Source organism: Candoia aspera, chromosome 1 (assembly GCF_035149785.1).
Source record: "Candoia aspera isolate rCanAsp1 chromosome 1, rCanAsp1.hap2, whole genome shotgun sequence".
Taxonomy (NCBI): Eukaryota; Metazoa; Chordata; class Lepidosauria; order Squamata; family Boidae; genus Candoia; species Candoia aspera.
The window spans coordinates 3,627,700-3,645,975 of NC_086153.1; the positions used below are offsets into that span (position 1 = coordinate 3,627,700).

General features: G+C 48.9%; 1 protein-coding gene across 2 annotated transcripts in view; it reads left to right on the plus strand.

Annotated features, from left to right (window-relative positions):
• RPH3AL (rabphilin 3A like (without C2 domains)) overlaps nucleotides 1-18,276 on the plus strand; it is a 56,996-nt gene that overhangs the window by 326 nt on the left and 38,394 nt on the right. The window contains exons 2-4 of one of the 2 annotated variants that reach the window (XM_063296486.1): nucleotides 6,919-7,035; nucleotides 8,730-8,873; nucleotides 13,473-13,602. In XM_063296486.1, coding sequence (XP_063152556.1) covers nucleotides 6,959-7,035; nucleotides 8,730-8,873; nucleotides 13,473-13,602 — 351 coding nt within the window. In that variant the 5' untranslated portion in view covers nucleotides 6,919-6,958. Of the gene's footprint in view, nucleotides 1-6,891; nucleotides 7,036-8,729; nucleotides 8,874-13,472; nucleotides 13,603-18,276 lie in introns of those variants that run through there. The other variant, XM_063296493.1, reaches the window with a different exon arrangement.

The window sequence follows — 18,276 nt, forward strand, 5'->3', positions numbered from 1 at the left end:
TCGGGACGCTCCCAGGGGCCTGGAAACTTGGGGTGCGCGTGTGTGCGCGCGTTTTTCCCCTCCCCAGAGTCAAACCTTGTGTGAATCGACTTCTCTGCATTGCAGACCTGTTGCTGCCGGCTGGCAGAGCGAAGACAGCCGGGCGGCCGGGCGGGAGTTGGGAGGCACCTGGCGAACTTCGTCTTGCAACATGTTTACAGCTGATGGTTGCAGGGTTGTTTTGACGCGAGTGTGCCTTTGCGTGTGCGTTGGGGAAGCGCTCGCGGGTGTGCATCGATGTGCAGGAAAGGACTGGGGTACGGGTTGCCCTGCCTGCCCCCCACTTTGTAAATCTCCCCTAAAGCAGTGTTTCTCCACCCGGGGCCACTTTAAGATGGGTGGACTTCAACTCCCAGAATTCCCACTGGGGAATTCTGGGAGTTGAAGTCCACCCAACTTAAAGTGGCCTGGGTGGAGAAAGACTGCCCTAAAGGAATGAGGCTTTGCTTTTGAAGAAAGTATGGTGGATTTGGGGCAGATGCAAAGGCTCTGTAATAGGTGGGGGCAGCAAGGGGGCTTCCTGGGTACAGAGCACCATTTTAATTTTCCCAGAATTCCCCTGAGTGATGGGAAAGTGCCATGGCAGCAGGTAGAGATCACACTGAAAAAAAAAATGGGAAGGGGCCCATAGGAGAGCCTCTGTGACCCGGTGGGGAAGGGGCTCGGCTCAGACAGGGGAGATCTCCCCTCAGCATGGAAACCCACTGGGGGATTTAGGGCAGGCCCTGCTGCTCAGCCAAGCCTACCCCGCAGGGTTGTTTTTATGGGGAAAAATAGGAAGGGGTGCTCCATGGGCCATCTTGAGCTCTCAAGTCAGATCTGTAAAATGAGGCGTCCTGCTTGGGGGACGAGTCTGGCCAAAATCCTTGGACCTGCCAAACAGCGGTTGAATGTAGGCTGGTGGACGGAATAGCTAAGTATATTTTAAAACCAAACAGATGCAACACCCAGCTGTGAGGCTGTGGTCAAGATCCGCCATGCAAAGCCACCGAGAGACACGCAGAAAAAGGCGGTGCCGGGCCTTGTCCCCGTGGCCAGGTTTTCCTACCATCTGGAGCAGTGTTTCTCCGCCTTGGCCACTTTAAGAGGGGCAGACTTCAACTCCCAGAATTCTGGCTGGGGAATTCTGGGAGTTGAAGTCCGCCCCTCTTAAAGTGGCCAAGGCGGAGAAACACTGGTCTGGAGAGCTGTGTCTTTGAATTAGTAAGCATCTGGAATGGCTGGGACTGCAGTGCCCAGAATCCCTAACGTTCCACCTGTTGGGAATTCTGGGAGTTGTGCTCTAAGCACCTGGAGGCCCCATTTCCTGCCTGCCCTGGTCTGGTTCTCCCATCAGTTAGGATGCACCCCCAAGCCGTTGGCCTCGACCTAATCTTGTGGCTGCCTCATCTTGGCAACCCAGGGGCTGTTTGTCCAGGTTGCCATGGTTTCCTGGGCATAATCAAGGTAACCCAAGGTATTGGCAAGGGAACTTGGTTGGGTGGGAGCAAAACCAGGCCTGGAGTTTGTCCTGGACGGATTAAAGTTCTCTAGTTGGTATTTCATTCCTTCCTTCTTGTCCCTTCCTTTCTTCCCTCCCTCCCTCAGTTTTCCTTCCTTCCTTCCCTTTTGTCATCTGCTGCAGAAAGGGGAAGATATTGAAATAATGAGAATTATAAGATGTCCCCAGTCAAAGGCAGCACCCTTAATGTGTCAGAATTAATATATCCCACACCAGGGTGGGATACAGGACAACCCATGCAAAATTAATTTCGATGCTCAATAGATTTGGTGGGCCTGTTTCTTCACTGCGTGACTGATGGTTCTCAATTTTCTGGCTACTCTGTGTTCTCCTGTAAGCCTTTTTGCTTTAACAGCAAACAAAGGCCAACGAGTCCTTTACGTCAACCTCAATTTCTAGCAACTTCCCAGGCCTAGTGATTAAGGGTTTTTTTAGCAATTGTGTGAAAGGGAGTTTCATTGCAATTGTCTCCTCCTGGGATGTTTTCTTAGCTTCTCAGTCTAGCTAACAGACCTGGTTTTAGAGATTTCCTCATGGTCTCCCATCCACACGTCTGACCCTATTTAGCTTTGAGAAATCAGCCAAGGTTGGGTGGGGGCTGCCATCTTGATGGAGTTTACCTTTCCAACAAGTTAAGCATTATCCACTTAGTTTATTGCAGCAATACAGCAGACTGTCACAGGGACAAGGTATCAATCACATTACTTCCACGTAGGAGCTAGAAATGTAGGCTTTAGGGCACATATTTGCCAAGTTAGTCAGTTTTATGATTGGGAAGATATTTAAGGGTTCTCGATCCAGGTCTGTTTACATCACAGTTGGACACTTTGCAAGAGTTGGCCACAATGTCTTTTTCAAAACTATTAGTGCCACCTTGAGGACTAGCCGTTTGGGCTTTTAGAAGAAGAAAGCTGAAGCTGCTAATTCCTGTACGGTGCATCGCAGCTGTAGTAGTGCTTCCTGATCTATCAAGGATTCATAATCTAGGTTTACGGGATTTATTGTGGGGATACTCCAGAAGAAGGCCTTGATAATGCAGAAGGGACGCTGAACTCCTGCAGTTGAGTTGCTCAGGCTGAGTACTCCATTGGTCTTCTGGTATCACATGACTTTTCAGGCCAAGAGGACTGTGGGCATTCTGGGTAAGCCATTTGCTAGCTGACCGTCCCAGTGCGATAGGCGGCAGGTGCCTCCCCTCCAAGACTCTGGGTTGAAAAACTGCCAAAGTGTTGGCATCTCGGCCTCAGTTTTCCCCTTCTGAAAAATGGGTGCACCCTGTGGATTAATGCCAGGGTGCTTCAGCTGATCAGATCCTGGCTATGCTGGGAAGAGAGTGGCCTATAGGAGCGGGTTTGGTCTAGTGGTTAAAGTGCTGGGCTAGAAGCCAGGGGACAATGAGTTCCAGTCCTGCTTTGGGCATGAAAGCCTTGGGCCAGTCACACTCTCTCAGCGCAGCACACCTCACAGGGTTGTTGTCACGGGGAAAAGAGGAGGAGGAAGGCGTATTAGGTATGTTCCCCGCCTTGAGTTATTTATAAAAAAAAATAATAAAGGCTAGATAGAAAAACAAATAACATCTGTCCTCCTCCCCTTTATGCAAATAGATGGGTCATGCCAACGTGAAAAGCCACTTCATTCTGGATGTCGAGCCGAGCTGCACTAGCAATGCCACGTCCAGATGATTAAGGACATGCCCTGGGGCCATTTGTGGGTGTTTGCTCTGTGCTGTTGAGGGCCCAGCCCCTGGTCTGGGGTTTGTGGCACCAAACCCACCAGCTGGTTCTTGAAACGGGTCACTGGAACGGGACCTGTGGCCATCCACTAATATCAGTCAAGGTCCCAGTCCCACTGCTTGATTGTATAGATCCCTTTGAGTTTAAAAGTAAAAGGCAGCTTGCTTGCCAAACTCCAGCCTTCAGCATCCTGTTTATTTCCAAGAATGCCTTGTAAGCATCCTTGGGGGAAAAAAGGGCACCCCCCAAAAAAAATAATCGGGAGGGGAAGAAGACAAGGATGACAGGGAGTGGGCTGCTCAGGGCTGGCACCAGTTAAAGAAGGGGCCTTTGGGGATGGATGGTGTTCAGGATGATGGCTATTTGGTGAAAAAGGAGGGACCTGGTGGGATATTGTGGCGAAGCAGGGTATAAAATTGGTAATAAAATAGCTGATGTAATAAGAATGGAGCTGAGTAGGAGTCTGCCAGCATCCTCAAGCCTGTGCTGCATTGCCGTGAGGACTAGAGGCTTGTGCAGTTTTCTCTTCCGTGGGCAGAGGGCTTTTTAGGGAAATAAACTGGGCACCCAGTTCCGAATGGAAGGCTTCCCGTCCATCATCGTGGAGCCCCATTCATGGGGCAGCTGAGATGGGCTGTCGAGTTAGTACGTCCTTCTGTTGTGGGTTTCGGCCAGTGTTTCCCAACCTTTGCTGGCTGGGGCATTCTGGGAGTCGAAGTCCACCCATCTTAAAGTTACCAAGTTTGAGAGAGGTTGGTTTAGACTCTGGCACATTCTAAGTGGCACAAACCACACCTTCAGGTCTTGCGCAATGGAAAGCTGTTGTACATCTGGTGCTGGGAACCAGTGGCCGAGATCCCCCCCCCGCCCCCCTGTATGGAGCCTCTTCACTCTGGGAACACAATAGATGATTTTTCCTTCCTGAGAAAGAGGCCAAGGACCAGCTGTTTGTATTGTAGATTCTGCTTGGGTGGGGCGCTCGGGCAGAAAACAGCCTTGACGGTTTGGGGGAGGCAGGGAAACTGGGTTTTGAACACTGATTTGTTGTTGTTGTTGTTGTTTTTCCCTTTGTCAAAAAAGAAAGAGTGAGAGAGAAAATACTTCTCCACACTGCAAACACCGCATGCTGAGAAAGTCAAACACTGAACGTACAAAAAGATAAAGTCTCCTGGGAATTCATGGACGCGTCTGTGTTGTTTCTGTGGCAACAGTCCCAGCAGGGTTGGCCCCTGGCTTTTTCCAGGATGTGTTTTCAGTGTCCCAGACTAGACTAGATTTCCTTGTGGTCTCCCATTCGAGTATTAATCCAGCCTGACCTTGCTTAACTTTGAGGCCCAGGGCCTGCTTTCGCAAGCTGAGGGTGGGAGCCGAAGTGTAGCTTCTGGCCATTGTATTCACCATGTTTCCAGTGCAGCTGAGGACTTCACTGAATTTATTTATATAGCCTTGGGTGGCTAAATAAATCAAATAAATCAAATTGCAGTGTATGTTGCCCCTAACCTTAAATGCTGCCCCAAGAAAGCCATCACTGACTTGTAATTTTAAAGGCAGTAGATGGAAAAAAATGTGGAGAGCAATTGCATTAGCCCTATCTAATTTGTTGCATTTCATTTTAATGTTAAATTTTTTAAAAACGAACTTAATTCAATTTTTGTTTTGTTTTTGTCTCCCCTGTCCTTATTCAGTAGGGGGCGAGACCCCAAAACATGGCATTCAGAAGGCAAGTGTAACTTTTGGCAGCCCCTAAAAATGTTAGAGCTACGGAATATGTACTTACTTATTTTTTAAAATTTCTCTGCCGCCCATCTCGTACACAACGAATCTGGGTGGTGTTTATTTATTGTATTTACCACAATCAGAGACCTTTTTGAGAGAGAGAAAAAAGCAAACTGGCATCTCCTAGATGTGCAAGAGTAATTTGATAAGTGATTGTGGGTCTCCTATTGGCCAGCAACATCCACTATTTGGGGTAAACTGCCTCTTAGCCTGGAGGTTCTAATCAGCTTTCACGGTTAACCTACATGTAATGGATGGAGGAGAAAGAGGTATTTATTTTATTTTTCAAATTTTGCCACTGCCCGTCTCCCCCAGAAGAGGGACTCTGGGTGGTATGCTTATAGGTGGTGGCACTGATTAAATTGCATCTTGCTCCCTTTTGATGACAAGTGACTTCAGATGACAAGTTTGGGGTGTGCAAAAAACTCAAGGCCCAATATCTGTTTAGCTTTCAAGCCCATAGGGAAAGTGTACCACATGGAAAGTCTTCACCTCTCAACCTGGCCTAGGTTTTGGAAATCATCTACTCACTTTAAGGGGCTGAGAGATGGGAGATCTGAAACAAAGGTTCTTTTCTCACATGCAAAGAATACAGTGAAAAGAATGCAGACATTCTGCATACAAGATACATGTTGTCCTCATTTAGTGGACAACACAATTGGGACTGGCAACTTGGTCATTAAGTAAAGTGGTTCCTAAGTGAAACCGGCACTGTGCTTACAGTCTGACTTTTGCTTTCCAGACCTGCGAAGGTTGTAAATGCAAGGATTGGTTGCAAAGTTATTTTTTCATCACCGCCATAACTGCAAACAGTCGCTAAACAAGGCAGTTGCTAAATGAGGACTACCTGTAAAGATGTGAGGATACAGGGGTATCACCTGGGTGTCTTGAATAATTAATATATGTCCACTAGGAGGAAGGGCATCCTTTACCTAAGTTGAGCAGGTGGCCCTCAACCATCATGAAATAACTGGCTTTCCCTTCAGCGGATCAGTAACACCAACCATCAGAACAATCTGCATGTAATTCCTTTTTATCGTTGCAACGGGGTGATCTCTTTTGCACTGCTCTTCTCGGCAGAAAATAGGGTGTCTGGGGCTTGGGATCTGTCTCCTCTGAGCAATTGGCACAGGGTCATTGATCTACTTCCACAATACTTGGTTAATAAATAGGATACATCAAAGGCATACAAGCTTAATTGCATGTACAGGTAGTCCTCGCTTAACCACCTTTCGTTTAGTGATGGTTTGGACTTTAAGACAGTGCTGAAAAAGCTTACGACCAGTCCTCACCCTTATGACTGCCACAGCATCCCCATGGTCACATGATCACTATTTGGGCTCTTGGCAACCGGTGCACATTTATGACCATTGCGGTCTCCCATGGTCACATGATTGCCATTTTCGACCTTCCTAGCCAGCTTCTGGCAAGCAAAATCAATGGGGAACTGCGTGATTTGCTAACGACCATGCAGTTCGCTTAACAGCCATGTGATTTGTTTAACGGCCACCACAGAAAGGTGGTAAAATTGGGTCAGATTCGCTTAATGACCGCTTTGCTTAGCAACCAAAATTCCAGTTCCAATTGTGGTCATTAAGGAAGGGAGGACTACCTGTAGCGACTGCATGACTATTGATGATTATTAATTTTTGCACCACAATCCAAAACACATTCTGGGCTTGTAGAATGATGCCATGTTCTAATGGTGCAAAATCATGCTCTTTTTTTTCAGGGGGAAAAAAAACAACAGAACCTGAGATAAAGCAAAATTCTTTTCTGTGCTTCTTCCTCCCAAATGTTTCTTCTACTTGTCTGTAAAATTTTGGAAAATCATTTTTTTGTACAAAAATAATATCCCCCTCTCTGTAGGCTTGACTCTACTTCCTGCAGGCCCAGGGCTGTCCGATCCATGGCGGAAACCATTTTTGGCAACGGGAGTGACCAGTGGGTGTGTCCAAATGACCGACATCTGGCCCTCCGTGCCAAGTAGGTATATCCCTAATTTTTCCTTCCCTGAATGAGATATGTCGACAAGCAGAGCGTGTATCAACCCCGTTTTCTAATCCATCCATTTAAACTTTGTTAGCCTTGCTTGTAGAATTGTAGACAGTGAGGTTGGACGGGTCATTGGAGATCATCTAGTCCACCCCCTGCCAGTGTTTGCAGCTGACATTTGAATATTCTCCCAAGCTAGGATAGAATGTCATGCATTAGTGGGTGTCTTAGTGGACTGCGTGAGCCCAGTGGCCAAGTTTGAAAATAATGGTTTGTGCCTTTGTGCAAAGATGGGCTGCCCACAGTCATCATGTGGGCTGTGCTCTGAATGGACAGGCCTTTTTGGGGGAGGTGGGGGGGTTAAAGTCTGAATTGCATGCCCCCCCCATTGGTGTGATTTCTCTCTTTTGTGGGGGGTAAAAGCTGAAGCATGTCAATTCACATCGATTTATGTCAATTGTGTACTGGTAATCCTTGCTTAACGTCCATTTGTTCAGTGACCGTTCGAAGTTACGACGGTGCTGAAAAAAATGGGCTTGTAACCAGTCCTTGAACTTACTACCGTCACAGTGTCCCCGTGGTCACATGATATAAATTCGAGGCAGCCTGCATTTATGACCGCCCCTGCAGCTGACCTTCGTCATCTTCGTCTGCCTCCCCTTGGTTCACTGTCCTGGCCACATGTGGGGAGGTGCCATGGCTCTGGGGCTTCTTACCACACCGTGGCTCCGGGGCTGCGTGCACCCTCATGCACCCTCCCCTGGCCCCCCTGCACTTGTGCCATGCCTTGCTGGCCACTGGCGCACCGTCCTCCAGCAGCAGCCACCCCCACCCTTGCCATGCTTGCACCACATCTCCCCTGACACCCATGAACCCCTGCCCCAGCCCCTTATGCACCCTCCCTGAGCCTGGCTGTGCGCATGCTGCGCCTTGCCAGCCACCCTCCCCGCACCCGGCAGCAGCCACTCGCCTGCCCTCCGGCCAGCTTGCGAGCCGCCTGGGACTTGAAACTTCCTGCCGGCTTCCCCACTGACTTTGCTTGTGGGAAGCTGGCAGGAAGTTGCGAGGAGGTGCTCGCTTAACGACCCACACTCCTCACTTAACAACGGCAATGGGGAGTGCCAGGATTGCTGCCGCTAAGCGATGCGATCCCATGATGTTGCGCTTTATGACTGCATCGCTTAGAGAGAGAAATTCTGGTCCCGATTGCCGTTGTTAACCGAGGACTGCCTGTAATGGCAACAATAAGTCCAGGGTGTAAGTCATGGCATTGGCACCCTTTAATGTAAATTTAAGTGCTTCATTGGAGCTAATGCAGATAGAAAGGGCCTGTCTGTCGTGGGTGGGTACAAATATCATCTGACACCCTTTAAGGAGCGGGTGTGTTAAATGAAGATTTGCTCTCTTGCAGTGTTTCCCAACCTGGCAACTTTAAGGTGGGTGGACTTCCACTCCCAGAATTCCCTAGCCAGCAGGCATCCTAATTATTGATTATTCTGAAATTATGGAAGTTTTTTGTTGTTTGGATTCGTTGGTTTATTACATTTATTATAAACCACTTGGTTGTTGTTTTTTCTGGAAAAAAATGAGAAAAAAGGGTGTGCAAATACTGCCGGTAAAGGAGCATAAGTCCCAACTGGGTGGAAGTCGTTCAAAGATGCTCTCCCGGTTTGTTTCCTTTGCAGGCTTCACACCGGCTGGTCAGTGCACACCTTCCGAACGGACCGTCAGAGGAAGATGCAGGCTTTGGATTCGAAGGAAATGGACGTCATCCTGGCGGTCATCCGCAGAGCTGAGAAGCTGGACGTTATCGAGCAGCAGAGAATCGGGTACCACTGCTCCCGCTTTCTGCCCTAAGTGAGGCTAAAGGTCATTGCTCTGCTTCCCCAAATAGCTGACCAGAGGCCTCCAGCTGGACGGCAGTGGCAAAGCATGAATAGAAATGGCTTCTGGGGTAGACTGCTTCTGAACATGGAGGCTCCATCTTGCTGCCAGTAGCCTTTTTTTTTTTTTTGGTCCATGGATAGGTTTAGCCCTTCCCTTTAGCCCTGCTAAATCAGCAGATTGAGGTTGGTTCTACAGTTGTGTTTTTCTGCAGTGATGAGCCGGGAATGTTTAACTGTGGTTTGTTAAATAAGCCATAATGATCTGGTTTGCGCATAATCTTGAGCCATTATAGGTGGTTTCAGTCATCATGGCAGAAAGGGGAGAAGAACACTGCTGCTTAACATGATGGGTGAAGCCAACTAGTATGTTTGAATTCTGTTTTTTTTTTCTCACCTTTATTATTTTTATAAACAACTCAAGGTGGCGAACATACCTGATACTCCTGCCTCCTATTTTCCCCACAACAACAACCCTGTGAGGTGGGTTGGGCTGAGAGAGAGGGACTGGCCAAGGTCACCCAGCTGGCTCTCGTGCCCAAGGTGGGACTAGAACTCTCCTACCATGCCTGATTGGCTCTTGGACTGAGAGAGAGGGACTGGCCAAGGTCACCCAGCCAGCTTCCATGCCTAAGGCGGGACTAGAACTCTCATACCACGCCCGATTGGCTCTTGGGCTGAGAAAGAGGGACTGGCCCAAGGCCACCCAGCCAGCTTCCATGCCTAAGGTGGGACTAGAACTCTCCTACCACGCCTGATTGGCTCTTGGGCTGAGAGAGAGGGACTGGCCAAGGTCACCCAGCTGGCTTTCGTGCCTAAGGCAGAACTAGAACTCACAGACTCTTGGTTTCTAGCCCAGAACCTTAACCACTAGACCAGACTGGCTCTTTTGACAATATATTGTATAAATAGACATAAATATAGATAATAGATACAGATATAGTGTGTGTATATGCGCCTCTCTGTGTGTTTATATGGATTGTGTGTGTCTGTGTGTATGTATGTATGTGTATATGGAAGCCAGTTTGGTGTAGTGGTTAAAGCACCAGGCGGGAGACCGGGAGTTCTAGTCCCACCTTAGGCATGAAGCCAGCTGGGTGACCTTGGGCCGGTCACTCACTCTCAGCCCTAGGAAGGAGGCAATGGCAAACCACTTCTGAAAAACCTTGCCAAGAAAACTTCAGGGACTCATCAGGCAGTCTCCGAGAATCAGACACGATTGAATGGATAAATAAATAAATGTATACATACACACTATACACAGTTAAAGTCCACAGGTCTTAAAGCAGGCTGGCTGGGGAATTCTGGGAGTTGAAGTCCACCCATCTTAAAGTTGCCAAGGTTGAGAAACACTGGCCTAGGCCATAAATGTGATTTGTCTGGTTCGGGCTTAATAGGTTGCATGAATTGTAAACTCCAGCCAATAAACTCTAGAGAAACATAGCTTAGGATAATGCACAGGCCCTGGTGTGCTTAGCCAATTTGTCTTCTCAGCCTAATTTTGTGTTTTGCAATCATAGGTCCCTCGTACAAGCCCCAAAGACCTCCTTTCACTGTGACTTCACAGTGCAAGTAATATACATTTGTGTCCTTTATGCAATTTTGTCATGGCACACATGACATCACTCCCCCCTCCCCCCGTAGAGGTCCTGGAAATCTTCAACAGAAAAGGTATTTTCTTCATTGGCTATCCTGAGTGTCCCCCTCCCCACCTTTATTTTTAAAAAAATCTGAATCCAGATATGTTTGCCTGGGAAGGCATCCTTCCTACCTCTAAGTTAGGGGCTTTCCTCAGTTTTCATGCCCCATTCATAACTTTTATAAACCTCTTATCATGTTGCCTAGACAAATACATCATTTCAAAAATGGAACTGGTTCACATTTCCTCCCTACCCCCCAGCTTCCACCTACTGTTATCCTTCTTTTATTTCCTCTAAGGACAGCCAATTTTTAGATTGCAATCAATTAAGTGCATCTTTATTAGCCTGGTCAACCATAAAGTGGGCTAGAAAAGCTGCCTTTTCTGGCCAAAGGCCACTGGTGAATCTTTCTCTTGTCATTCAGAGTATATTTAAAGATAAAAGGCCAAGAGGAGATCGATCGGTAGCTGTTTTTTCCACCTTCTGGAAATAATTGAGATAATAATTGCAAAGCACTCAGCAGGGTTAATGCTCTGCATTCTTTGATCCTCTTGTTAAAAAAAATTGCAACTTGCTGGCAGTTCCCAAGCTAATTACAGCCTTAGAGCCCTAAGATTTGCTGCCAGAAAAATCTTTAGCTCTTGATGCTGTAGCTACTGCAAGACCCTCATCCCTTTCCAGCACTCTAAGTCCCTGAAAAATTGAGTTTGAGGATGAACTGGCTTTGAATTTTCTGCTTGGCAGAGTCTATTACAACAGCTGGAATTATTAGCTTATTGGATCGTTTTTCTCCCCGCTCTCTCCAGTCACCCATACCCCTTCTCTCTTGTCTGGGTCTTTTGGTGAAAGACAGATAGATAGGCAGGCAGGCAGGCAGGCAGGCCTGGTGGATTTGGAAACCTTTTAACTTCCAAGGTTGGTGGCATTAAATCGGGCAGAAGGGATTTGGGAAAAGTCGTAGAGATTGGTTTTGGCCTGGGTGAGTAAGCCGCGAAATCTTGCATGCTCCCTGGTTGTGCTTAAAGCTCCTGTAGGTGTGTTGGAGATGGACAGCTGTTTATCTGCATCCTCCTCATGCCTGCGTTCCAGTGGGTTGTGTGTTTGTGTTTGAAAAGAAAAGAGGTGGGCTTGTGCACTGCAAAGGACCTCTGACTCGAGGCCAAGACAGGTGTGTCTCAATCAAAGCAAATATTTGTAGTTCAGACTTGAACTGCGGAGTCCTTGGTGCTCTCTGAGCCTTGTGGTTTTCCTGCAGACGTTCCGTTGCCAGGCTTGGCAACGTCTTCAGTGCAAAGAGGGAGTGGGCCTTGCTCTCAGTTTATACACCGTGGCTTGCCCTGCTTGTGCTGGTGGGGGTGTTGTTCTCTCCCTGGGGGTTCTTTGATTGGGCGTTCTTTGATTGGACAGACTCAACCATAGTTTCAACTGGGAAACTGTGAGCATCCTAAACCAAGCCAGATCCAAAAACGCCAGAGAATTCCTGGAAGCCTGGCACTCAGACAGAGCAGCCATCAGCAGACACACATAAACAACATTTACACACCATTCAAAAGAGACAATAGAAAAGCCAAAAGACCAGGACACTCCCTCGCCAGCAATTAACACCCAGATATGCAAAGATCAACACTAGGATTAACCCCAGAGGAACCATCAAACAGCACAATACACCCTAATCAAGGAACTCTTAGTCAGTCAACCAAGCAGCAAACAACAGCCCAGTCAAGGAACCCCCAAGGAGAGAACACACCCCCAGCAACACAAGCAGGGCAAGCCATGGTGTATAAACTGAGAGCAAGGCCCCCTCCCTGTTCGCACTGAAGATGTTGCCTAGTCTGGCAATGAAATGTCTGCAAGAAAACCACAAGGCTCAGAGAGCACCAAGGACGCCACAGGTGTGTCTCTCCATAGCTGGCTGAATTTGCTCAATGGTGGCTTGTTGTATAGGCTACCACTGGCTGTGTTCACACATTCCTCTGAGCTGTGCATCAAACATCCCACACATATTTTAATACCATGCATGATCCCAACCAATATGAACCTGTTCTTGCCTCCTGGTTCTCTGTGCTGATTTTTTTTTGTTCCCGAAAATGGCAACAAACCACAGCTTAGTGCAACAGTGTGCAACTTCTACTGAGGTGACAGTTGAACCAGTTTTGTGTGGCCCACTTGGTGGGGGCTCTTGCAACCCCAAAGGATGTTGGCAAGCTCCCTGTGATTCTCAGGTGCACGGTTTGCCATGGGTGAACCCGAATCAGACACTAATAAATCAAGATTATCTTAGGATCTGCAGGACAACACTCAGAGCTTCTGCCAATTGCAGACCAACTGCTGGTTTCTCCCGATGGCGATGAGTTGCGTTGGGAATGTGCAAGGGTATGTGGGAATGACCTTGGGAGACAGGAGGGAAAGCTGCAGACTGGCTAACCAGTGGGTAAAAGGTATCTTATCCTGCAGAAGGAGGGAGGGTGTGGGAAGCATCTCAGAAGGGACTCTCCCTTGTTTTCCAGAGAGTAAAAGGAAAGGAAGGGAGAAATACTTTCAGTCTTGCAAGATTCTGTTAATGCAGTTTTTCTCAACCTTGGCCACTTGAAGAGGGGTGGACTTCAACCCCCAGAATTCCCCAGCCAGCCATGCTGGCTGGGGAATTCTGGGGGTTGAAGTCCACCCCTCTTCAAGTGGCCAAGGTTGAGAAAAACTGTTAATGTAACCTTACAATAAAGATAGAGCTAGCACTCCTGGTTGTACTTCTTGCCCGGACTACCTTGTAGGGCTAACAGAATGAGATTCCCCGTTAGAATCCCGGCGTGAACTCCGTGGAAGTTGTGGGGGGTTTCTCTTTGGCTTGCCACACTGTGACGGGAGGCCGCGGATGGGAGTCTGTTCTGACAGAGCTTCTGTGTTGCAGGCGCCTGGTCGAGCGGCTGGAGAACATGCGGAAGAATGTTTTGGGCAATGGCTTGTCTCAGTGCCTGCTCTGCGGGGAAGCCCTGGGATTTTTGGGGAGCACAGCCGTGTTTTGCCAAGACTGCAAAAAGGTAAGCCCCCTTTTCCTCCGGCTTCCGCTGTGACCTAGGAAGGCTGAGCCTTCGGGTTCCGCTTTCAGTCTTTGGAAACCTCTCCGGGCCCATGCTACTTTTGAAACATTCTTCTGGAGTTTTTTGCAATCTGAGCCACCTGCTTCTCCAGCGACTGGAATGCCTCTTCTTCCCCACCCTCTAACATTTCTGTGTCCCACTCCCCATTTCTGATGTCAGCTTTGCAAGTCCGGAAAGACCTTTCGGCAGCCCCAAATATGCCAATGGGCAGTGGCTGCTTTAGAGAAACTTTGAGTGAGTGATTGATTGATTGATTATGCGCCATCAAGTTGTTTTGGACTCCTAGCAACCACATACGTAGATAGGTTTTCTCCATGGTGATCTATCCCCAACCTGGTCCTTCAGCATTTCCAAGGATGCACTTATTGCTACTTTAACTGAGTCCATCATCCTTGCCACTGGTCGCTCTGTTCTTCTCTTTCCTTCCACCTTTCCCACCTTCAGAGCCTTCTCCAGAGAGCTGGGTCTTCATGTTGGTAGACTGATTATATGCCATCAAGTCGGTGTCAGCTCTTACTGACTACATAGATAATGTTTTCTCCAGGAGGCTGGGCCCCCAACATGGCCTTTCAGGTCTTCCGATGGTGCATCCATCACCACAGTCACTGACTCCCTCCACTTTCGTCCTCTTCTTCTCTTTCCTTCCACCTTTCCCACCATTATGGACTTCCCAAGGCAGCTCTTTGCATCGCGAGTCCGAAGTAGAAAAATTTAAGCCTGGTTGTTTGTGCCTCATGGGAGAACTCCAGGTCGATTATTTGATGATCCATTGGGTGTCAGGGCAGCCTTGCTCCGAATGAGACACGGACTCACTTAAAGGGTTTAAGGATTTCCGGGTTTATTGAAGCAGAATGCATGCGGAGAAAAAGACGGGAATGCGGGTGTGGTATCAGGGTCTCCTGTTTATACCCCAGTGGCGGACCTTGTTCTCCTCCACCCCTATTGTCCCCCAAGCCAGGTCCAGATGGATGATTAGCGTTGGTATGGGTCCGACGATGGGTGATTCGGGCGATCTCCGACGTTCCCCTTTGTCTCCTTGCGTTTCCCCGGGGTAATGAGTGGGAGTTCCCCCGATCTGTTAATGGTTTCCAGATCCTGTCCGAGGTGCGTTTCTATTGTCCTGTTGATTTATTTATGGGTTTGGGTGCTTAAGGGATGATGTGTGTGTTTTAAAGGATAATGGTTATCCCTTCCTCTTTCCTGATGTGCACGTTCCCCGTTGTGATGCACTTATGCCTTGCAATGGGGAACATGACATGCTGCCCCCCTAAGAGAATTCTAAGGTGCCAGTTTGTCCGGGTATGCTTCGTGGAAGCTTTTGACCAGCCATTTTGCTGAAACGTTTTGCGCTTGGACCCACTCTGGGTGTGGAAAATGTCGCCATTTGACGAGGTACTGTAGGGTGCCCCTTAGTTTCCTGGAGTCTAGTACCTCCTTAATTTCAAAATGTTGTTGCCCATCTATCATGATGGGTGGAGGTGGGGGGGTTTCATTGTGCCATTTTGAAGGGGTGGCCGGTTTCAGTAGGGCACAGTGGAATACTGGGTGTATGCGCCGCAAATTGTGGGGTAGGTCCAGCTTGAAGGTCACTGGATTGATAATTTCTATGATTTGGAACGGTCCAATGAATTTGGGTGCCAATTTCTTTGAGGGCTGTGGGGACTTGATGAACTTAGTGGAGAGGTAGACCCTATCTCCCACTTTGTAGTTTGGTTGTGCCGCCCTGTGATTGTATGCAAACTTTTTGTATGTAGCTTGCACGTCTGTGAGAGCCAGCTGGATGACGGGCCAAACCGTGGCCAGTTGTGCTGCCCAGTCATCTGGGGAACAGGGCGGGGTGTCTGGTTGGGGCAGTTCCGGGATTGGCACGAAGTCTCTGCCATAAACCACTTTGAATGGGGTGTGACCTGTGCTCTGGTGCACTGCATTGTTATATGCTACCTCTGCAAAAGGTAGCAGGTCCACCCAATTGTCCTGTTGATAGTTAATGAATGATCGTAGGAATTGCTCCAGGGTGGAGTTAAGAATCTCTGTAGAGCCATCTGTGTGGGGGTGCCAGGCTGTGGACAGTGCCTGCTTGGTCCCAATAAGTTTTAAAAATTCTTTCCAGAACCTAGATGTAAATTGTGTGCCCCTATCAGTCACCAAACGGGAGGGGGCACCGTGGAGTTTATAGATGTGGGTAAGGAATAGGCGTGACAGCTGTTGCGCGGAGGGAATGGACGCGCAGGGTATGAAGTGTGCCTGCTTGGAAAAATAGTCTTTTACCACCCAGATGACCGTTTTTCTTTGGCTGGGTGGTAGGTCTACAATGAAGTCCATGGAAATTTCCTCCCGGGGACGGGAGGGGCTTGCTACTTGCTGCAGCAGTCCTTGGGGCTTCCCCACCTTTCGTTTTGACATGGCACATGTGGGGCAAGCAGCGACATATTCTTTAACGTCCTTTCTGAGAGTAGGCCACCAGAATTGTCGCCTGATTAAATGTAATGTTTTGACGAACCCAAAGTGCCCGGCCGTCTTGTCATCATGGGAGCGGTTTAAAACTTCCGCTCGCAATGTCTCTGGCACGTACAGGTTCTTCTGTCTCCAGGCTAGACCGTTCGTAACAGATACATGGGGTTTGTTGGCTTGCAACCATGTATCTGTCTCGAGGGCTTGAACGAGTCGTTGTTGCCAGTTCGGTGAAATTGACCTGCGGCTCCCTCCGTTCGCGGGTGTTTGTGCTGGGGTGCGTTGGGTTCTTGTTTGGCTGCGTGTGACAGCAGGGCAGCCCAGCTGTGTGTCGGTCCACACAGTACCCACAATGTCTGATGCCTGGCTGGCATCCTGAGGCCGTTGGGAAAGAGCATCTGGTAGGAAGTTCTTCCTCCCCGGTATGAACTTTAATTTAAAGTTAAACCGGCTGAAGAATTGCGCCCAGCGTACTTGCTTTGGGCTGAGGCGTTTTGGAGTGCTGAGAGCCTCTAGGTTTTTGTGGTCTGTCAGACCTCGAAGGGGCAGGAGGCCCCTTCCAGGAGGTGCCTCCATGTCTCTAGGGCTGCCTTGACTGCGAACGCCTCCTTTTCCCACACGTGCCATCTCCGTTCTGTTTCGGAGAACTTGCAGGAAAGGTACGCGCAGGGCTTCAGCTGATTGTCAAAATCCCGCTGAAGCAGGAGTGCTCCGATGGAGAAGTCGGATGCATCAACTTGCACGACGAAGGGCCTGGTGGGGTTGGGGTGTTGCAGTACTGGCTCTGCTGTAAAGAGGCTTTTGAGGCGTTCGAAAGCCCTTTGACAATCAGCTGTCCAGTTCAGGAGCGCCCCCGGGTTCCTTGATTTACGTGTGTCTCCCAGGCCCTTTGTCCAGAGTAGGTCAGTTAGAGGCAGCACAATTTCTGCCAGCCCCTGGATAAAACCCCTGTAGAAAATTGTGAAACCGAGGAAACTTTGGAGTTGTCTCCTTGTGCATGGGTGCTCCCACGCCAGTATGGCTTGGACCTTGCTTGGGTCCATCTCAATCCCCCTTGCCAAGATTCTATAGCCCAGGTAGTCAATTTGGTCCTTGTGAAACTCACACTTGGAGAGCTTGGCGTATAGCTCTGCCTTGCGGAGTTTCCTGAGCACTTGCTTTACTAAGCGTTCGTGCTCTTCCTCGGTTTAATATATTAAAACATTGTCGAGATAGACAAGCACCCCCTTAAATAAGTGGTCGTGCAGGACCTCATTAATTAACTGCATAAACACTCCTGGTGCCCCCGCCAACCCAAATGGTATAACTTTATATTGAAAAGACCCCAGCGGGCAGTTGAAAGCCATCTTCCATTCGTCTCCCTCCTGTATTTGTATTCGGAAGTAGGCTTCCCTCAGGTCCAGTTTTGAGAATATCTTGCCCTTTGCCAGGTGGGCAAGAATGTCCTTTATTATGGGCAGGGGGTATTTATTTGAGATGGACGCGGCGTTCAATCCGCGGTAGTTGGTACAGAGCCTCAGTGACCTGTCCTTCTTTTCCCGAAAGAGGACGGGGGCTCCAACTGGTGAGTTTGCGGGCTCAATAAAACCCCGCGCTAAATTTTTATCGACGAACTCCCTTAATGCTGCCAGCTCCTTCTGGGTCATCGCACAGATTTTGGGCTTTGGTAGGGGTGCGCCAGGGACCAGTTCAATGGTGCAGTCTGTTTTTCTATGGGGTGGGAGTTTGTCAGCCTCCTTTTCGCCAAACACATCGGCAAACTCTGCATATCTGGCTGGCAGACCCTCCAGGTTCACTGCCTCCAGATGCATCGAGGTAGTCGCCGCCCTCCCCATTGCAGCACGGGGAACCCGATCCCCTGTGGGTGCTTGATAGCGCCCATCCGAAAACGTGATTTCCCTGGTTGACCAGTTTACTCGTGGGTTGTGTTGCACTAGCCACGGGATCCCTAGGATGATTAGGGGTTGGCTCACTGGTGCCACGATGAAGGGCAGGCTTTCCTTGTGGCTGCCAAGCTGCAGTGCAACTTTGTCCGTGTATTGGGTGACCGCCCCCCCCCCGCCGCTGATCCATCCAACTGTGTAAAAACAATATGGTTCTGAAGTGGATAGTAGCGGAGGTTTAGCGCGGCCGCCAGGTCTGGGTGCATAAGGCACTTCAAGC